This window comes from Mercenaria mercenaria, chromosome 3, assembly GCF_021730395.1.
Source record: "Mercenaria mercenaria strain notata chromosome 3, MADL_Memer_1, whole genome shotgun sequence".
Classification (NCBI taxonomy): Eukaryota; Metazoa; Mollusca; class Bivalvia; order Venerida; family Veneridae; genus Mercenaria; species Mercenaria mercenaria.
Genome location: NC_069363.1, coordinates 54531854 through 54554042, shown reverse-complemented (window position 1 = coordinate 54554042; position 22189 = coordinate 54531854). Strand labels below are relative to the sequence as shown.

At 35.4% G+C, this 22189-nt stretch overlaps 1 protein-coding gene across 4 annotated transcripts in view; it reads left to right on the top strand.

Annotated features, from left to right (window-relative positions):
• Positions 1–704: 704 nt before the first annotated feature.
• LOC123524715 (KH domain-containing, RNA-binding, signal transduction-associated protein 2-like) overlaps positions 705–22189 on the top strand; it is a 63989-nt gene continuing 42504 nt past the window's right edge. For 3 of the 4 annotated variants that reach the window (XR_006681330.2, XM_045303131.2, XM_045303130.2), the window contains exons 1-7: positions 706–887; positions 7499–7617; positions 8302–8418; positions 8623–8766; positions 9035–9207; positions 21126–21462; positions 21749–21849. Coding sequence is in view for 3 of the 4 variants with exons in the window: in XM_045303131.2 (XP_045159066.2) it covers positions 779–887; positions 7499–7617; positions 8302–8418; positions 8623–8766; positions 9035–9207; positions 21126–21462; positions 21749–21849 (1100 nt within the window). In the remaining variant the exon portion in view is untranslated. Of the gene's footprint in view, positions 888–7498; positions 7618–8301; positions 8419–8622; positions 8767–9034; positions 9208–21125; positions 21463–21748; positions 21850–22189 lie in introns of all 4 variants that reach the window. The other variant, XM_053538537.1, reaches the window with a different exon arrangement.

Here is a 22189-nt window from a genome sequence, read left to right as displayed (position 1 = left end):
TAACTTAATATCTTTTAGTTACAAGTTGTTTTTTTTTAAATTGCTTATTGTCTTTTGTTTCATAGTCGGAAAATAGCATAATGCTAATGTTATATTTTTATAAGACCGACTCAAAATAAAGTTTCTTGTATCTTGTATCTTCACTCCAAGACCCAACTCCATATTTTGTCGTATGCCACAACAATCTGGGGTCTATTATTTTAACTGATTTTGCAGTTAGTGTGTTTTTTGACTGAAAATATTTTTCTTGCATCGCACATGACCCCCACTTTTCTTTTGATTTTTCTTAAGCACTGACAATATTATTCAAGAAAATGTAAGTTACAGACATTTCAAATGGGTTCTGGTGTATGCTACAGTCATTGGAAATATGTCAGTTGTAAGAACAGCTATTTAGTGTGTTGTAACCTTATAGAGATGAATCAGCGATGAAGTCGATTAGAAAGAAGAACAACGTTTATCGCATGTGACATAAAATAAAACAAGCATTTCTTAGGGTATTCTTACGCGATATCATTAGGCGTAAGAAGAAAAAGTTCCTTGCATTTTAGTATGAAACAATCTTGAATGTTATTCTATTAACATAAAAAAAGTAAAATTAGATATTTACACTAAAGCGTATCTATCGATGGTTTGGTCGAGATATGTATGTTTCAAATAGAACTGATTTTCTTCAAAAATCGATTAGCGGATCAAAGTAGTTCGCGCACAAGCGTTACGCCATTTTGAACATCGGAGCCCGGACAAAGAAGCACACCACACGAGAAACTTCAGAAATATGGAAGGCGAAGAAACCAATCAGTCCCCATACGTAACAGAATTGAAAGTAGAACTTTCCAAGATTAATAATGATGACTTTGTGCATGCAACACGGCTTCTTACCGAAGGTATTTTTTGTAGATTTTTTTTAATGAGAGACATGGCATGGCTTGCCTTTGGCTTTGTCCTGAAAATGTGATAAATTGTTACAGCTATTGATAAGACGTTTGGCCTTTGCTTTCTAAGAAATAAAAGGAGGCAATCTCCTGATTTAACACGGCGGGGAATCAGCTCTACGTACTGAAACCTAACCAGGAGTCCTGCCAGAAGTCGGTCACGCTATATAAAAAAAAAAAAATTTCGGGTAAGGCTATTTTCCATAGGGCAAACGAACCACTGTGGCCATAGTCGACCTAACCCTAACCTCTCGTCAGTATATTAGAGTCATAATTTTAGTGGTGCAAAGCCTGGACTATGGCCGACAAAACTATAGAAAGTAGTGTTTCCCAAAAATTCATCTGTAGCGGTTATCATATCGGGTGGCCTCGGTAGCTCAATTGGTAGAGCATTGGCACGGTAAGCCAATGGTCTGAGGTTGGAATCCCGGTTGAGGTTGCACATTTTTCCGGGCAGCACGAAAAACCCAAATATTCCCAAATCTTACCCAAATCTACCCAAATCTTGATAGGAATGATCAAATCTTCGTAGATTATGAATATTTATAATATATTTCAACATAAATATATCATTTTGATGTATTATAACGATAATTAACTAGAAAAATCGGCATTGAATTGAACTCGCTCAATATTTGTAAATATCACGGTCAAGTATTCTTACATAGGTGCTGTACGTAAGAATAATCGACTGTGATAATTACAAATTTCCCCATTTGGAAATCTATTTTCTTAATTTCATTTACTTCAAAACTATAGGGAAAAAATGAAAAGAAAATCTTTATCATTATTGATGAATTATATTAATGCTTTACTGTTAAACGTTTTTATATGAGTTTGCAGGGGTTCCATTTGACCCGAGTCCGGACCCGGGGGATTTTCAAAAGACGCTCAAAGGACCCGGCATGATACTTGCCTGTGCGTCCTTCGGGACCCGGAGACATTTTCCTTTGATAATCCTTTCTCTTATCATTCATTTCCTTCGGTAAAACTATTTCCACGATAGACACGTGTTTTCCAAAATAAACACTCGCGGTCATGCCCTCCTGCCTTTGATCTTCTGCTAAATCCCGCCCTTTCTCCTGTAGACATGCCTCGCTGATTTTTTTATCAGCAAATTACGTCACGGTGAGTGCACATAGGTAAGAAGAATCAATGAAGTGTTGAAATTAATTGATAAAGAGTATTGATCCTGTGTTCTGTCAAAAAAGGCGCCAATTATTAAATTATCGTAAGCAGCTGATTACCGAGCATGTGAAAAGTGCCCTGCAAAATTTTTTCATGCCAACGTTAAATCAGACTATTGTTTAGTGATCATACCGTAATTTCAACAAGAAACTTCACAAATTTTGATGAATTTTGAAAGCAAAAATAAGTTTAGAATGTCCGTTCACGAGTCTAAATGTCATATGCATATTTCCAAAATTTCTTAAAAAAAACTGACTTTCAATGCAGTTTTTAATGATAAGTAGCATCATTATTTGAGGAACAATCTCTGATTCAGCTTAGTTGGCCAAGTAAACTGAGCAAAAACTACTTTCCGATGACATTCCGAAAGTGTACCAGTATCTGGATAGTACATTTTGGATACATTTTTATAGAGTGTTATAGCACTGTTCTGTTATTAAAAATTAAATAAAATATAGAAGAAAAACCTAATCAAAATAACATGAATTTTGATAAATATCAGTTTACAACATGAGACTATATGACCTGAAACTGACATTTTTATTATGCTGTAACATGATTTTGGGTTTATTGTTTTCTTAGGTAAAGATCTACGTATTACTAGATAAAAAAAATATAGTCAATTATATGGACGTGTTGGGACAGGACTCCTGTATTTTGGAAAAGGACCCTTCAAAATTTGGGCCCAAGGGTCCTGGGACTCTTGGGTTTTCAGGTCTAGTGGAACCCCTGGTTTGAATTTCCATGAGAGCACGCGAAAATTTGCGCATTCGTAAATGAATTTCCGAAACCTCTCTATTAGAAACTACTTTTTTTTTTATTTTTGTAAGATGCACAACCCTATTCAATCAGATTGAACATAAATGAATAAAACTGAGAGAAGTTTATTAAAAGTTATTTCTGTATACGATGTCTGACGGAAATATTCTTCGCTTACGTGAATGACCAAAATAAGAGTAGATATCTTCTCCATTCGGGTTTACTTTGAAGAAAAAAATATATGTCACATGCTTTTCAGTTAAATAATAAACTTTGTCATGTATTGATATTAGCTACAAGACCGATTCAAGGCAGATTCTTTGAAAAGTTCGAAGCATTTATGTTTTTATTCTAAAATCATTTTTATTTGGTTTTAAATATTAAATGATTATAGTATAAATTGGTAAAATTTGGTGCATTTTAAATTTTATTGACTCTTTTATACCCGTCAGTGCAAACCCTAAAAAATAATTGAATGTTAAGACATATATGAAACTGACATGTTTAAAAATTAGGGAACTGAAATTGCACGTGCCTGTTTTAAAATTGCACATCAACATCTACAGAGAAAACACATTTTAATAAGAATATACCGTCTTGCAAATGATACACATATTACTGAAAAGACTAAACTTGGTAACATATTTTTCACTAAATTGATAAAAGTTGATAATTTTTCCTCAGAAGATATTAACACTATACCAACTTACTAAAGATACACATATTTCATTGGATGTCTGACATATAATTTTGATCATAAAATATGCGACTATGCACGAGAAAATGAATTAGCTGTATTTCGTGTAATTACGCGAAACATTTTTTTTACTGAAAAAGCAGTGTTTCTTTTTTTTTCAATATATATATACACTATACTGAGCAAATATTTTATTTGAAAGTCAGTATATTTTTTGGATCACGGGAAGTTTGATTTCGTTTTCCGACTAGCTTTTTTTTCCCATTCTTTATCCGAGACAACACACCCCTATTAAAGATGTTCTGCTAGAGTAAGATTTTGGCATTTTGCTATCAGTCTAATACTTATTTTATGGAAATTCTTGTTATACGTGTCTGTCGGGCAAGAGTGTAGTTCCATAGTACTATAATATAGTACTATATATACTAGAACACACAGCAAAAGGAATTAAAATGCAAGATAAAGTTACTCGTTACAGCAAACCATGTAACAGAAATAAACACATTCTCAGATTGCTTGTTTTGAATGAATCACATACGGTTGAAGGTTGAATTTCACGAAAGAAGTGCTAGATTTAACTAAAATGTGTGCAATGCTTCAAAACACTAAACAATACTTGTTGACAAATCCTTTGTCGCTGAGGTTATTTTTCCGGCCAAATTTTAGATACCAAGAATATAACGGATACATATTTGATATTACTTTCGCGTGGTACCCTATATAGGCTTTGTTGGCCCGTGCCTTCACTCAACCCCCTCCCCACTCTCTCCTCCAAAAAGAAAAAAAAACATGGTAATACATCCGGAATGCATAAGATTGCACGAGTAAACATGTATTTTCATTTTTTTTCTGTGGGGCATGCTTACAGACCCCCTACCCAATCCTACCTTCCGTTTTCTTATCTTATAGAAAGCGTCGTACACAACAAGAAACTATTCATTTGCACATAGTTGTCTGCTGTTTATTGCTGTCCGTTCTAATGAAAAAAAAGCTACTGAAGCACAAAAAAAATAATCCCAAACTGTAGGAACCTCTTGTTTAACATCTGAGGATACTCGTGATAAATTTGAAATGAGATTTATTGTGCACGCTTGTGAAAACAATTACGTTGTGGACACGTTATTAGCATTTTGGCGGGAAAGAATCACGTGCATTCCATGACGGATATTGTGTCTGCGGAAGGGCTACTCCAGTCTCTTTTGGGGTCCAAAAATAAATCAAAAGCGGGAACTAATATTTCCTGTCCCTTTCTGATCCTGAGAATAATATTGTTATTCATTCAAAAACATCTCTCCCAATTAAATTCGTAGGCGCTGCAACCGAAAACGTGATGGATGCCGCCATTTTTATTCGACGTAACCGCACAAAGTTCATCAATATATGGTATGTTTTGTAATAAAATAGCTTAGAATATCACGTTTCACGACTTGAATTACAGGAAATTTAAATCCTGAACTCCTGAAAATGAATGTTGCCTCTCGTCGGGCTTATCATCCAAAACAATGATTGTAAAAAAAACGTTAATATAATTCATCAATAATGATAAAGATTTTCTTTTCATTTTTTTCCATAGTTTTGAAGTAAATGAAATTAAGAGATTCACAGATCTCCAAATGGGGAAATTTGTAAATATCACAGTCAATTATTCTTACGTACAGCACCTATGTAATAATACTTGACTGTGATATTTACAAATATTGAGCGATTTCAATTCAACGCCGATTTTTCTAGTTAATTATCGTTATAATACATCAAAATGATATATTTATGTTGAAATATATTATAAATATCCATAATCTACGAAGATTTGATCATTCCTATCAAGATTTGGGTAGATTTTGGGTAGATTTGGGTATTTCGTGCCGCCGCATTTTTCCTGAGACTTGCATTTGGGGGCTCGTCCGGGATGCTCACCCTTGGAGCCCATGTGTGGCAGACATTGGCCAGGAGTGCCAACGTCTCACAAATTTATAATAGGGAAGGTGTGTAGCGGTTCTCGTTTGGTCATTTTAATGTTGTGTCGCGCGTAGCTCCAAAAGTATTTGACCCAGAGTCACCAAATGTTACAGGAATGTTGGTCAGCATGTGTGTAGTTGTGCACCTGGGGTTTCGCGTCCGGATTCATTCAGTCATGTAGGAGTTATGGCCCCTGACTTTGTAAAAATTGGTCATTTTAGTGTTTCAGGGTTATCAATAAGAACCGGCCGCCAGCCGAAATGGACGGTTCAAATGGCATTTGGGCCGGTTCAAATTCGCAAAAAAAAAAACGGACCTAAAAACCTTAACCCGCCCACCATAGTAATTTGAAAGTGTTTTTTTTTACGATTCTCTCACGAAAATATAATTTGTTTAAAGAACTCTCCATCCAGTCTAAAAATCGATATTACCCGCGGCCGTTTCCGTTCATAATACACAGCGTGTCATCACGGGCGATGTTCAGTCTAATTGCCGAGCGACATGTCATAGTGTATTTCATACACTGCCACGTGCCTGTCGATCTTTGACTTGAGTTAAAACACGCGATAAACCAATGACAGCTTTGTAACTATGTAGAACGCGTGACGTATTTTATCGGCAAAACTATTTAAGCTCCGCCTTTACAAATGATGATATACGTACGTCATAATTAACGAAATCCAAGCTAACGTCAAAGAGATGAAAATCATGTTTCACGGACTGAATTAATATTAGAGATCTACATGAAAAAATATTCATCAGTTATCGTAGTGTCGAAGTTATATTTTGTAGCAAAAACTTCGGTAGAAATAGTGATGGGACATTCACGATAATTTCTAAGAATTCTGAAATCACGAGTGACGGTCCTGATTTAAAAGAAAAGACAACAAAACAAAGAAATTATCCACAAGCTCCTTTATATTTAATAACCCAACATCGCTTATAACTAATCTGTAAACAACATTTTTCGGACATTTTCACACAATTTTACCCCTGTTGAGTGCTGTTTATTGCATTATATAACAAAGCCAGGACCTGGTGTTGATTATAATGTGTGACAACTGAGAGATATTTAATTTCTATAAAAAAAATATTAATCACAATCAAATTTAGATCAGAAAATATATTGGCTTTTACCTTTTTCTATAAGTTTTTGAAATCGAAAGTACAGTAGTTGTCGCGGTATCAGCCGGCCGAATTTTGATAAATATATTTTAAATCATTTTAATAAGAGGAAATGTCATGGTAATTTTTTATATCAGATACTGACAAATGCTGTTAAACTGCCTTTGCAGCATCATAATTTGTCAAACACATCCTTTAAACTGGAGATTTGGTCAATGTAAACGAAACTGTATCAGTATCCGGACATACATAACTATTTGATTTTGCAAAGAAGTACAACAAAGAGTTGAAGTGTGGTGACAAGTTAGATATTAGCATTTCAGGACTTGAAAAATGCATTCATGAACATGTAAACTCATTTTTATTATTATCTCCAAATTTACCAGGTGAGCTCATAAAAATGTGAAAATAAGGCCCTTAGGGTATATTGTATTTAAAAATGCAGTTGAAAAGATGTTCTTAAATGCTTCCAAAATGCCCCAGAATGCAGGAAATGAAGCGCTGATTTTCAAAATTTTCCGGATGGGGGTGGGGATGCCCCCGTACCCCCCTAGCTGGCCGCCTACTTTTCTATTTCAGCCTGTTCAACAAAAACTTATTGACAACCCTGGTGTTTTGTCGCGCCTAGCTCTGAAAGTATTTGATGTAGAGTCACAAAACTTTACAGGAATGTTGGTCAGCATGTGCAGTTGTGCACCTGGGGTTTCGCGTCCAGATTCATTCAGTATTGTAGGAGTTATGGCCCCTGTCCCTTGTCATGTAGTGGGGGCATCTGTGTCCCATGGGCACATTTCTACTTTTGAAGTTATGATTTTAAAGAAGATACATTATGTTTTAGAAACAAAGAGGGTGGAATCTGGAGATAAGTACAAAAATGTACCACTAGTTGAGCTTCATCATGACAGACCACATAGCAATGCTGTTAAAATCAGGATTCCCGCAAAGGAATTTCCAAGGGTAAGTAGATTTCCAAAATCTTTTTTACCTATTGCAACTGAAAACTATTTCGCAGACACTCCGTTCCTAATTAATATCATTCCATAAGTACATATTGTCTATATATATCGAGGATACTTTTCAGTTGTTTCATTCAAAAGCTGACATGTTTTATAATGCATTAAAACCTCTAGTGGCTTCTTGTGAATGAAAGATTTATGTGTGGTAATATTTAAGTCTCTTTCATGAGGTATCGGTGTCAGTGGTCCGATATTTATTTCAATTGATAGAACAGACCACAGATACAGAGTTATGCCACAGGTTTACAATAATGCACCACAAGAATTGCAGACATCTGTAGGAACCTTGTCTTTAACATATATGCTAAATTTCAGTAAAGTACTATCCACATTTTTAAAGAATTTTGCAAAATCACATCCACCATAATGAGTTTTTTTGGTGTAGGCTATAGAAATTTAAAAATGAGAAAACATCTGTTGAGAACTGAAAACTAACATGCAGCTATTGTAACATAACTATATATAATTATAATTTATAAAGCTTTCTGAAGAAATAAATTAAAAACACGATTTGTGTGAGCTATACAGACTGTTAATACACACATTTCAGACATGCTGCTTTAAGATAGCAGATATTAAGATCCTTATACAAGAGAGCGCTATTGTGACATATTTTGCATTACAGGTAAATTTCTCTGGAAAGTTGCTTGGACCTAAAGGCAGTACCCTTAAACAGCTCCAGCAAGAAACTGGATGTAAACTTTCAATTCTTGGAAAAGGGTCGATGAGAGACAAAAATAAGGTGAGTTGTCTTTGTATGACAGACTTTTCTCTTTTTTTGAAGATGAGCACATACATATGTGTCATGTTATGAAATAAGAGAAACCTTTTATCATTTCACTCTCTTCATTTGAGCATACTGTTTAATAGAAAGAAAAGTGTTCAGGCTGGATGTTTTGTAAAAGACTGTGTGTAACAATTGGAATTACGTCTTTGTTGTTTTCAGGAAGAAGAGCTAAGGAAAGAAGGTGGCAAGTATGCACATCTGAATGAAGAGTTACACCTGCTTGTGGAGTGCTTTGCAGAGACCGTAGATGCCTATGGAAGGCTTGCCAATGCAATTACCAAGCTCAAAGAATTTATGAACCCGGTAAGCTTTTGACCAAACCAGACTGATTTTTTTGCAAGTAAATAATACTTCTGTCTCCTTTCGCCCTCCTTTTTTGTTAAATGCAAATATATTCTAGAGTAACATTCTCTTAGCTCAATTTTGTGCATGAATTATGTACAGAATTATATTACATTGGTGGGAACACTGGACTCTTAACAGACTTTTTCTATATATATACCATAACAAATTGAGAGTGAATCGAAAATTAAATTGCCTTTTAAATGACAACCATCTATAACTTTAATAGGAGGCTGATCCACAGGCATTGCAAGGCATGATGGCTGCTCCAATGGAAGACAGAGGCTATTACAATGGCGAAGGTCCGATGGGTCGTGGCGGACCTGGTCCAAGAGGAGCTCCAGGCGGTAGAGGAGGCATCTTGAATACACCTGGTGGCAGAGGTGCAATGCCCCCTGGAAGGTAATGCCACATTTTGTATTTTGTTTTTCAGAGTGCATCAGGATGTGGAAATTTAAGGGTGAAAAAAACCTTTCACAGAATTTATTAACAAGTGTTACTATCTATATAGACTAATAACTTTTGACCATCTTAGATATGTGTACTGGATCTTTTCCAGATGTGAACATGGAAACATGCTGTGTATTACAGTGTTGTCCCATGTTCCTATACTACACAGATGGTCACAGAGCAAAGCAGGATCATAGTGCTGATGATGATAGCTATTGTCATTTTCAGTCTCCAATCATTGCAACATAACATATTATCTTAACAAGTGGATCATGCACATGTCAAAATGATTGGTGCAGGTGTTTGGATCATGGGGTTGCGAGTTGGCTTGACAATTCATGTTGAGCAGTTGGCAATTACTTGTTGAGAACCGACTAGTACTGGTGCAGAATCCTGGAATGCCTGTGGTTTCTTAACTGAAATACTTTCGAAAAGGAACCTTCGAGGGTCGAGATTGCTTACCTTGAATCACCTCTCACAATGTTGAGTTCTAAACCTCACTTTGGGTGTAAAATTCTTCCATGTAACAGACTTACAGTAAGTTGTTGGTCCGACGGATATGACCAGGAAATTTTGACAGTCCGCCGTTTCTTAATCTGGATGTGATCCGACTGACCTTCATTTATCGTACCCCTAGAACCGCAACATCTCGGACAACACATCAAAATGGTGTTACTAACATATGCCGGGGCAGAACCAGGAAAGAAACATAAATAAACGCCACACAATTGTAGTAAAAAGAAAAATGTACGAAAATGAGAGAGTTGACTGAACGTTTAACGAGAAATGGACTTTTCAAAAATCACACATGGCACGTATATGATGGAGAAAAGCAACATGTGCGGTGCACTGACATTTCTTTTGGTCTGGCAGATTTTTAGGCATTGCTGGACCGAATATCCAGACATTTTTTCCAAGTCCTGAAGCCGAATGTAAGGAAGTCATCCAAGTGGCATGTGGAAGAGTTGGTTATTCCTTCGAGGTGCCCGTCCTTGTCTAAAACTCTACTCGAATGGGTACCTGGGGTCTTCCTCCATGCTCAAAAGCTTAAACAGTTGCCATATGACCTAAATTGTGTTGGTGTGCATCGAAACCAAATAAAAACAACAACATTTTCGAACAAATGCTAGAAATACCTTGTTTCAGTTTCAGAAATGGCTGGATTTTTTAAGCTATTGAAGTACTCTTTCTGATATACAAAAAAAAAATTCCTTTTATTATGCCTGTGAAAGTGGTGATTGACCAAACTTTTATTAATGTATGCTGGTCATTTACCAGATGTGTGCTTGATATGGAACTATGTATTATAGTTGTCAGTCAGGAACCCATACTCAACTTGGTCAGAGAGTAAAGTCAAGATCATAGTGCTGATGGTGATACTGCTTGTCACTTTCAGTCTCCAGTCATTGCAACATTATTGTGACACATGTCACTTTTTGGGGTTGGGCGATGTAGGTATTTCTTGTTGGTAAAAGGGCTCAAATTTGTTATATACTACTGCAGACTTGCAGCAAAAGGCAACTTCCTGTTGTAGTTTAGAGTTAAATTATTTCTTATCAGTTATGTGTAATTGTGTTTCCAGGCCTTGAGCATAACGTTGAAGAGCACTTGCCCATATGGCAACTTTACTTGTCCAAACAAAACTTCAGTTGCCAAGATATAACTTTAACATTTTTTGTAAAGCAATGAAAACTGTTTGTAGTACACTCCTTTTGTTAACATCAAATTTAGCTGGTTTTTTAAATTACTTGAAAACCAGTTCAAAGCTCATGCTATATATGTATGTATCAGTATGTCATTGAGTATCAGCAGTTATAAAAGATCAAGATTTGCTTTAAAGTGGTGGAAAAAGATGGTGCAAATGGTGCACAACTACTGTAAAACTGCAAAAATCTTAAGGGTAAATAATCAGAATTTAGCTCCACTATTCAGAGAATAGGGGGGCTATTCTACTCGCCCCGGCGTCTGCGTGACCTTTCTTGGTTAAAGTTTTTCAACAACCTTTGTTTTTCTGTCATATCTTTGTTACTATTGCTTATATCTTACTGTAACTTCACATAAACATTGTCCATTATACAAACAAAGTATGTATAGGGGCTGAGCCCATTATACCCAAGGTTAAGGTCACCAAGGTGTTATACTTGGGTTATTTTTAAGGTTAAAGTTTTTCGGCAACCTTTGTTTTTCTGTCATATGGGTCCCACATTAAACCGGAATCCACCTAAAAACCGGAATACACCGGAATACACTTTCTATAACCGGAATACACCTGTATTTTTTTAATTAAAGGTATTTTTGAAGGTTTTTTTGATATAATTCAATCATATATATCATAAATAATCAACATACCAAAGAAAAATACAATACGTTCACGCAAAACGATTTTATAGGAGATTGAAATTCGACGATCGCGCGGGAAATTACCATAACCGAAATACGCCCGTATTTCTTCTACAAATGCTATTTTTGAAGTGGTTTATGATTGAATTCAAAAATATATATCATAAATGATTAATTTTCAAAATGAAATTAAAATACTTTTGCGCATTACGTTTTGTACATGATTGAAAATCGACGAAGGTACTGGATATTTTCGTATTCGTAAATGAATTTCCATGCCCTAAAATTCTCTAATGTACACCCGTATTTCTTAAATAAATCGTATTTTTAGGGTTAATGATAGAAATCAATCATATCTAAAATAAATAATTAATTTACAAAAGGAAATTAAAATGCGCATAACGTTTTATAGGAGGTTGCAAATTTGTTGAGCGCACGGGAAATTTGCGCACTCGTGGATGAACCACAATCGCCATAACTTTGTTAGATTTTACTTAGGTAGGTAAATTTCTTTCAAGTTTCGATTTTTTTGGTTCAAATTATTTCAAAATAGTCTTTTTATGCTATAATATAATATTCCTTTATGAAATATAGTGTAACCATATCAGCTCCTTTAATTTGTTATTAAAAGCGAATGTGCATAAACTGACAGGTAAATGTGTCAAACGATAATAGCGGATAGCCTACCTCTATGACCTGTTTGCCCTCAAGGAATTTACATTATTGTTTAAGAAGAATATCTTAAAAGTAAAGTGTCGTGTCAAAAATATACATGTACAAAGATGCATTTAAAACCGCAAAGACATCACATTGCTTCATTTAAAACCACATTTCTATTTACGTTCACAAGGTCACGTAACCTATTATGCCACACTAACAGAAATCTGTTTCTGTTTGCCAAAAAATCGTTTTACTCCATTTATTTAAATTGCTGTCGCTTTTTCAGTATTTAAGATTTTTAGCTCACCTGTCACAAAGTGACAAGGTGAGCTTTTGTGATCGCGCGGTGTCCGTCGTCCGTCGTCCGTCCGTGCGTCCGTAAACTTTTGCTTGTGACCACTCTAGAGGTCACATTTTTCATGGGATCTTTATGAAAGTTGGTCAGAATGTTCATCTTGATGATATCTAGGTCAAGTTCGAAACTGGGTCACGTGCCTTCAAAAACTAGGTCAGTAGGTCTAAAAATAGAAAAACCTTGTGACCTCTCTAGAGGCCATATATATCACAAGATCTTCATGAAAATTGGTCAGAATGTTCATCTTGATGATATCTAGGTCAAGTTCGAAACTGGGTCACGTGGGGTCAAAAACTAGGTCAGTAGGTCTAAAAATAGAAAAACCTTGTGACCTCTCTAGAGGCCAAATTTTTCATGAGATCTTCATGAATATTGGTCAGAATGTTCAACTTGATGATATCTAGGTCAAGTTCGAAACTGGGTCACGTGGGGTCAAAAACTAGGTCAGTAGGTCTAAAAATAGAAAAACCTTGTGACCTCTCTAGAGGCCAAATTTTTCATGAGATCTTCATGAATATTGGTCAGAATGTTCACCTTGATGATATCTAGGTCAAGTTCGAAACTGGGTCACGTGGGGTCAAAAACTAGGTCATTAGGTCTAAAAATAGTAAAACCTTGTGACCTCTCTAGAGGCCATATTTCTGAATGGATCTTCATGAAAATTGTTCAGAATGTTCACCTCGATGATATCTAGGTCAAGTTCGAAACTGGGTCACGTGGGGTTAAAAACTAGGTCAGTAGATCTAAAAATAGAAAAACCTTGTGACCTCTCTAGAGGCCATATTTTTCATGAGATCTTCATGAATATTGGTCAGAATGTTCATCTTGATGATATATAGGTCAAGTTCGAAACTGGGTCACGTGGGGTTAAAAACTAGGTCGGTAGGTCTAAAAATAGAAAAACCTTGTGACCTCTCTAGAGGTCATATTTTTCATGAGATCTTCATGAATATTGGTCAGAATGTTCACCTTGATGATATCTAGGTCAAGTTTGAAACTGGGTCATGTGGGATTAAAAACTAGGTCAGTAGGTCTAAAAATAGAAAAACCTTGTGACCTCTCTAGAGGCCATATTTTTTCAATGGATCTTCATGAAAATTGGTCAGAATGTTCACCTTGATGATATCTAGGTCAAGTTCGAAACTGGGTCACGTGCAGTTAAAAACTAGGTCAGTAGGTCTAAAAATAGAAAAACCTTGTGACCTCTCTAGAGGCCATATTTTTCATGAGATCTTCATGAATATTGGTCAGAATGTTCACCTTGATGATATCTAGGTCAAGTTCGAAACTGGGTCACATGGGGTTAAAAACTAGGTCAGTAGGTCTAAAAATAGAAAAACCTTGTGACCTCTCTAGAGGTCATATTTTTCATGAGATCTTCATGAATGTTGGTCAGAATGTTCACCTTGATGATATCTAGGTCAAGTTTGAAACTGGGTCATGTGGGATTAAAAACTAGGTCAGTAGGTCTAAAAATAGAAAAACCTTGTGACCTCTCTAGAGGCCATATTTCTCAATGGATCTTCATGAAAATTGGTCAGAATGTTCATCTTGATGATATCTAGGTCAAGTTCGAAACTGGGTCACGTGCAGTCAAAAACTAGGTCAGTAGGTCTAAAAATAGAAAAACCTTGTGACCTCTCTAGAGATCATATTTTTCAATGGATCTTCATGAAAATTGGTCAGAATGTTTACCTTGATGATATCTAGGTTAATTTTGAAACTGGGTCACGTGGGGTTAAAAACTAGGTCAGTAGATCTAAAAATAGAAAAACCTTGTGACCTCTCTAGAGGCCATATTTTTCATGAGATCTTCATGAATTTTGGTCAGAATGTTCACCTTGATGATATCTAGGTCAGGTTCGAAACCGGGCCACGTGGGGTCAAAAACTAGGTCAGTAGATCTAAAAATAGAAAAACCTTGTGACCTCTCTAGAGGCCATATTTTTCATGAGATCTTCATGAATGTTGGTCAGAATGTTCACCTTGATAATATCTAGGTCAGGTTCCAAACTGGGTCACGTGGGGTCAAAAACTAGGTCAGTAGGTCAAAAAATAGAAAAACGTTGTGACCTCTCTAGAGGCCATATTTCTCAATGGATCTTCATGAAAATTGTTGAGAATGTTCAGTTTGATGATATCTAGGTCAGGTTCGTAACTGGGTCATGTGCAGTCAAAAACTAGGTCAGTAGATCGAAAAATAGAAAAACCTTGTGACCAGTCTAGAGGCCATATTTTTCAATGGATTTTCATGAAAACTGGTCAGAATTTTTTATCTTGATGATATCTAGGTCATGTGCTCAAAAACTAGGTCACTATTTCAAATAATAGAAATAACGACGTCATACTCAGTTCAACACTGAGTCATGTGGGGATAGGTGAGCGATTCAGGACCATCATGGTCCTCTTGTTTTATTCTGTTCTTTGTACTTTCTGGTCAAAAGTCTGAATTTTATGGCCATAGTACGTATCATTTATTTACTTTTAGAAAGAAATAAGTAATTAAGATTGCGCTGTTTGAAGTTTTACAAATAATCATGTGAAAATTCGACCGTTTTTATAGAATTTTCCCAACATTACTGTCGATATCTTATTAAAATCATTATAGAATTCAAATTGTATTACTTCTTAAGCGTTGCTGAAAACTTGAAGCGATAATATTAAAAAATAAATGCACTACGCGCGTTTTTTGTACGTGTTGATTAACAAAAGTAACGTCGAGCGATGTAAATTAGATATTACGATAGGTCGCACGTGCTCGTGGAATGGAAAATTACCGGCATGATGTTTTGTATCTTTACGACTCCCGGGTAAATGTTTAAATCTACAATACATCGCTGTTTTAGCAAAACATTGAATTAGTATTGATACGTTAAAGTACATGAAAAATAAAAAATTATACTGAATGTACCTGTTTTTCTTCAATTTTTAGCTCGACTATTCATAGAATAGTAGAGCTATTGGACTCGCCCATGCGTCGGCGTCCGCGTCCGCGTCCACGTCCCGATTTGGTTAAGTTTTGTATGTAAGCTGGTATCTCAGCAACCACATGTGGGAATGGATTGAAACTTCACACACTTATTCACTGTGATAAACTGACTTACATTGCACAGGTCCCATAATTCTATTCTGTTTTTTTACAAAATTATGCCCCTTTTTCGACTTAGAAATTTTTGGTTAAGGTTTTGTATGTAAGCTGGTATCTCAGTAACCACTTGTGGGAATGGATTGAAACTTCACACACTTATTCACTGTGATAAACTGACTTACATTGCACAGGTCCATAACTCTATTTTGCTTTTTTACAAAATTATGCCCCTTTTTCGACTTAGAATTTTTTTGGTTAAGGTTTTGTATGTAAGCTGGTATCTCAGTACTCACTAATTGGAATGGATTGAAACTTCACACACTTGTTCACTGTCATGATCTGACATGCACAAAGCAGGTTCCATAACTCTATTTTGCTTTTTTACAAAATTATGCCCCTTTTTCGACTTAGAATTTTTTGGTTAAGGTTTTGTATGTAAGCTGGTATCTCAGTATCCACTAATGGGAAAGGATTGAAACTTCACACACTTGTTCACTGTCATGATATGACATGCAGTGCAAAGGGTCAATTACTCAACTTTGCATTTTACAAAATTATGCACCTTTTTAAACTTAGGAGTTTTGGGTTAAATTCTTATATGTAGGCTGGTATCTCAGTACCCTCTAATGGGAATGGATTGAAACTTCACACACTTGTCCACTGTCATGAGCTGATAAGCACTATGCAGGTTCCATAACCCTATTTTGCTTTTTTTAAATTATGCCCCTTTTTCGACTTTCGTATTCATTCAGTCGACAAGGCTGTTGAATAGTCGAGCGTTGCTGTCCTCCGACAGCTCTTGTTCAATTTGCAATTATAACGACAAGTATGAAATTAAATAAAAGCTTATCATATTTAACTGCACATACCTTGTCAGACATTATTTGTCACATGTCGCATGTGTGTGCTTACAAATATACTGATTAATTGATATAATCAATAGGTGTGATAATCCAATCAAACTCTATCAGGACTAATCAGAGGCACGTGTTTGCTACGCTGCATATAATAATATTATTCAAAGGATATTAACTGTGCTTTTGAAATAAGCGCAGTAAACGTTTTTATATTTATACATTAAACATAATATAATTCTTTTGAAAACTGATTTTTCGAAATTTATTTTCTTCTTAAATTATCAAATTAAACATGAAGAAATAATTCAATTAGTTCCAATAATAAACGTACGGCCGGTTCTTTCCGATCAGCGCGGTTTATGCACTGACATGTGTTTTGTGTATAATTCATTTAAAAATTGAATATTGATATTTTTTCTTAATTAATTTTCTTTTTTATTTGTTAAACGAAATATGAAGAAACAATTAAATAAGTTTCAATAATAAACATGTGACATGCCCTTTCCGATCATGTTAAGCCCTTTCCGATCCGCGCGGTTTATGTCGGGACCCGTATATTGTTTATGATTCATTTAAAATCGAATATTGATATGTTTTTATCTTAAGTTATTTTCTTATTATTTGAAGAAACAATTAAATAAATTTTAATAATCAACATTCTGGTATCTAGTCATAGCGACGTAAGCGTAAAAAATTTCTGTAAGATCGTAAAGTTATAATTTCGTATAAGGAATTAACTTTTAATAAACTTCTCTCAAATATTCATTCATATTTTATCTGATTGAACATGGTTCTACAACTTACAAAAAATGATAAAAGTGTTTATTTAAGAGAATACTATTTATTTTTTAAAAAAGGACGAGTGCATTTATGTTATGGAAACTTCCCATGCGCTCGCCAAATTCAAATCTCGTATAAAATCGTTTTGCGTTAAAGTATTTTATTTTCCTTTTGTAAACTTATCATTTATATTATACACGAATGATTTCTGCAATTAACCCTACAAAAATACTATTTATTTATAAAATACGGGTGTATTTCGGTTATGGAAATTTCCCGCGCGGTCGCCGAACTTCATTCTCGTATAAAATCATTTTGCGTAAACGTATTTTATTTTCCTTTCGTATGTTAATTATTTATGATATATATGATTGAATTATATCAAAAACCCTTCAAAAATACCTTTAACTTAAAAAATACAGGTGTATTCCGGTTATGGAAAGTGTATTCCGGTTTTTAGGTGGATTCCGGTTTAATGTGTGACCGTGTCATATCTTTGTTACTATTGCTTATATCTTACTGTAACTTTACATAAACATTGTCCAGCATACAAAGTATGTACAGGGGCTGGGCCCATTATACCCAAGGCCAAGGTCAACAAGGGGTTATACTTAGGTTATTTTTAAGGTTAAAGTTTTTCGGCAACCTTTGTTTTTCTATCATATCTTTGTTACTATTGCTTATATCTTACTGTAAGTTCACATAAACATTGTCCAGCATACAGACAAAGTATGTGCAGGGGCTGGGCCCATTATACCCAAGGTCGAGGTCACAAAGTCGTTATACTTGGAATTATTTTCATGTTAAATTTTTTCGAAAGCTTCGTTTATAGACATATCTTTGGTACTTTAAAAGATAATGATTTGAAATTAAAAGTACTTCTTTATAATCATCATCTGCATGTGTGGTTACAAACCCCATAACTCTAATTGTATTTTTGACAGAATTATTCCCCTTTCATACTTAAATCTTTTAACAAACTTTGTTTTCTAGACATAACTTTGGTACTATATAAGATATCTTTACCATCATCATCTGCATGTGTGGTAACCAGTGTTCGCGTTTACGGCGTAAAAGTATCTAAATACGCAACGAGTTTGGTTGGTACGCAAATTTTTCAAGACCATTGCGTACATGGGACGCAAAGTAAAAACGGAACTGAATGTTTTAATTTAAAGACAACAAATACTAATCACGATGTCGGAATCCCAGTTTCATTTTCAGCAGCATTATTTTCTAAAAATAACACAGAGTGACGTAGCCTGTAGTCATTCAGTGACGTATTCAGACTGGTTTAGCGTACTGATCAAAATCTCTACTTATCAATGTAAATTATATGGAAACAGTCCAGGTACTTCTTGCATTGCAAACCGAAAGTAAGATGGAGTCTCCGGCGAAAGCGAACACTGGTTTTATTTTTCAAAGCAGGGCTTTAGCTCGAGGTCGACATGAGTGAAATTCAAGTCGCCGAATTTGTTATTCATCACTAACAGCCTATTGTGGTACAGCATGTTGACACTTTACTCGAATGCACATGGCATAATTTCGCCTCTGTCTTCTGATACAGAGAAGTTTGAAAGCAATTATAATGGTCGCTGACACCTTTAATTTGATCAACTAAACAGTAGGGATTTAGAGCGCTCTATATTACATTAACTTGTACATTCTCCTTTGACTTTACAAAAAATTATCTTACCTTGAATAATTTCCTTAATTCCGCGTTATTTGAATCATTTTACTCCGAACTTAGAAACATATCACTGACACTTTCTGTGACGAAAATAACCTTACTGAAATTTACACAAATTTCTGACAACTGCTGCAGAAACTGGGTTAAACATGATTGACAACTTTTTCTTTTGATGTGTGCCCACATTAGGGGATCAAAAGGACCGTGTTACCCTTTGTGTGACGTCACTGCTGCTGATGTCATGATGGCATGTATTTAACTCACACCGTCAGTTCTAGTACAATATTGCTTGTTTTGACTAAACATTGCACTAGGAGCTTGATTTATTTTTTGCTGGGCTAATTTTAGAATATGAAATGATCAAACTGTTTTGAAATTGTATTCATAGATCTAACTAAAAGGTGTTTGGTTTTGGCACTGATTAGGAAATTAACTGGAAAAAATACTTAGAATTACAATTTACAGTCAGTAATCACATTATATAAATTCACAAGAATGAGAAATTAGATTAACAAGGATAAGAAAGCAGATTCACTGATCTTTTCAGTTGGTTTGTTTTATAATTTGATAGACTTGAAAAAAAGATTTAAACAAAGAAGTGACTTTTTCCGTAAAATCTTAGTCTAGTGCTTAAACCCGTTAAAGTAACTATTAGCTGGTCAAACCCATTATATTTGATGTAACTTTGTAGATTCAAATATTTTTAGCTCATCTGATTTTTTGAAAAAAAATGATGAGTTATTGTCATCACTTGAGCGGTTGTCGGCGTCGGCGTTGCCTGGTTAAGTTTTATGTTTAGGTCAGCTTTTCTCCTAAACTATCAAAGCTATTGCTTTGAAACTTGGAATACTTGTTCACCATCATAAGCTGACCCTGTATAGCAAGAAACATAACTCCATCTTGCTTTTTGCAAGATTTATGGCCCCTTTTGTACTTAGAAAATATCAGATTTCTTGGTTAAGTTTTATGTTTAGGTCAACTTTTCTCCTAAACTATCAAAGCTATTGCTTTGAAACTTGGAATACTTGTTCACCATCATAAGCAGACCCTGTACATCAAGAACCGTAACTCCATCTTGCTTTTTGCAAGAATTATTGCCCCTTTTGGACTTAGAAAATCAGTTTTCTTGGTTAAGTTTTATGTTTAGGTCAGCTTTTATCCTAAACTATCAAAGCTGTTGCTTTAAAACTTGCAACACTTGTTCACCATCATAAGCTGACCCTATACAGCAAGAAAAATAACTCCATCCTGCTTTTTGCAATAATTATTGCCCCTTTTGGACTTAGAAAATCATTTTCTTGGTTGAGTATTATGTTGAAGTCGACTTTTCTCATAAACTATCAAAGCTATTGCTTTAAAACTTGCAACAGTTTTTCACCATCATAAGTGGACACTGTACATCAAGAAACATAATTCTATCCTGCTTTTTGCAAGAATGATGGCCCTTTTTAGACTTAGAAAATCGTGGGTAGGACAATATTTCTATTACACAAAAAAAATCAGATGAGCGTCAGCACCCGCAAGGCGGTGCTCTTGTTATACCTCTTATCAGAACTGGAATGCATTTATGAAGTTAAAGAAGAGGTGTTATTTATTGTGAAACATGGACATTTGTCAATATTGTAGCCGCAAAACCTGGGACTCACCATATTTGGCTGGGACTCAACATTTTTGGGAGTACTGAGTCCCATGGACTCAGTGAAATTTTCAGAAAACGCGAACACTGGGTAACAATCCCAATAACTTTAAATTTTGTGTTCTTGACAGAATTATACCCCTTGGTGTATCTTCCTTTTAAAGTAGAGGTCTCTTATTGAGACATATATTCATTTTACTGTCAAATCCCCGAATAGTGGAGCGAGCTGTCTTACGGACAGTTCTTGTTAAGTTCAGAATTTGGAAAAACATGCTTCTTTGCTGTAGGGCTGTCTCCTTGTAGTTTTTAACAGAAAAATATTGCAATCTAACCATCACTAACACCAACATGATTTTTAATTTTTCAAGGGAACTGGCATTGATTGTTTTCAGTACAATATTTCCTTGTTAAATAGTTTTCTTTGGTGATAATTAGAAAATATTTTTAATTTTTAATTCTTGCAGGGGTGGAGCTGCAGGTCCACCAGTTGGCAGAGGAGCCCCACCACCAAGGGGTGCTCTTGCTCCACGAGGAGCTCCAGCTCCAAGAGGTGCACCTGCTCCGAGAGGAGCCCCAGCTCCCCGTGGTGCTCCATCTATGCGAGGTGCTCCTCCTCAAAGGGGGGCACCTGCTGCTAGAGGAGCTCCAATGGGGAGAGGTTCTGCACCACCTACCAGAGGTGCTCCACAAGCCAGTCGAGGACGTGGCATGCCACCAGCAGTGTCTATGTCTAGGCCTCCTCCAGCTGTACCAGAGTATGATGATTATGGAGCAGCAGAGACTGCTTACAGTCAGGATCCTGTAAGTTTTCCACTGTTTAAACCAGTGTGTGCCTTCTTCACTTTCATGTACAAATTTTTTGATAGCATGAATACAACACCCAAGTGAATGGGATTTTTTAAAGCAATAGCTTAATAATCTAAGCATACTGTAGTATACAAAAATCTTAAAATGAGTGCTGTTTTATTTATTATAATGACTATAATTGACACTCATAATGATTTCTTTATCATGTTTGCTAGTATTTTTTGTTGTTACTTAATTACAAATAGATTGTTTGTTCAAGGAAAGGCCTTATCTTTTACAGTATGCACAAACATACACAGCACAAGAAACTTATGATGATGGATATGCTAGGAGGGACCCATATGCTGAGGAAGCTTACCAAGAACCAGTAGCTGCTGCTGGGTTAGTATACTTTATTCACACAGATGAATCATTAAATGAAAATGCTAATGTTTTGAATTGAAATATGTAGTAATAAGCCATGCAGGGCATTTGAATTAATAGCATAATTTGGCTGAACAGTCTTGAACTCTGTTGAAAAATATACCAATAACATGTTCTTCAAAGGTAGATTTTGTGCATCTGTAATGAAAAAGAATCCAGGAAGACTGAAAGGTTATATCATAAGACATTAAAAGTAATAAATGATGAAATTGCATGTTCAGAAATAACGTGTTATTTTAGAGAAAGTGTCTTACTCTTAGTGATAGTGTTGTTAGTGATTGAGTGAAATACAGTCTTT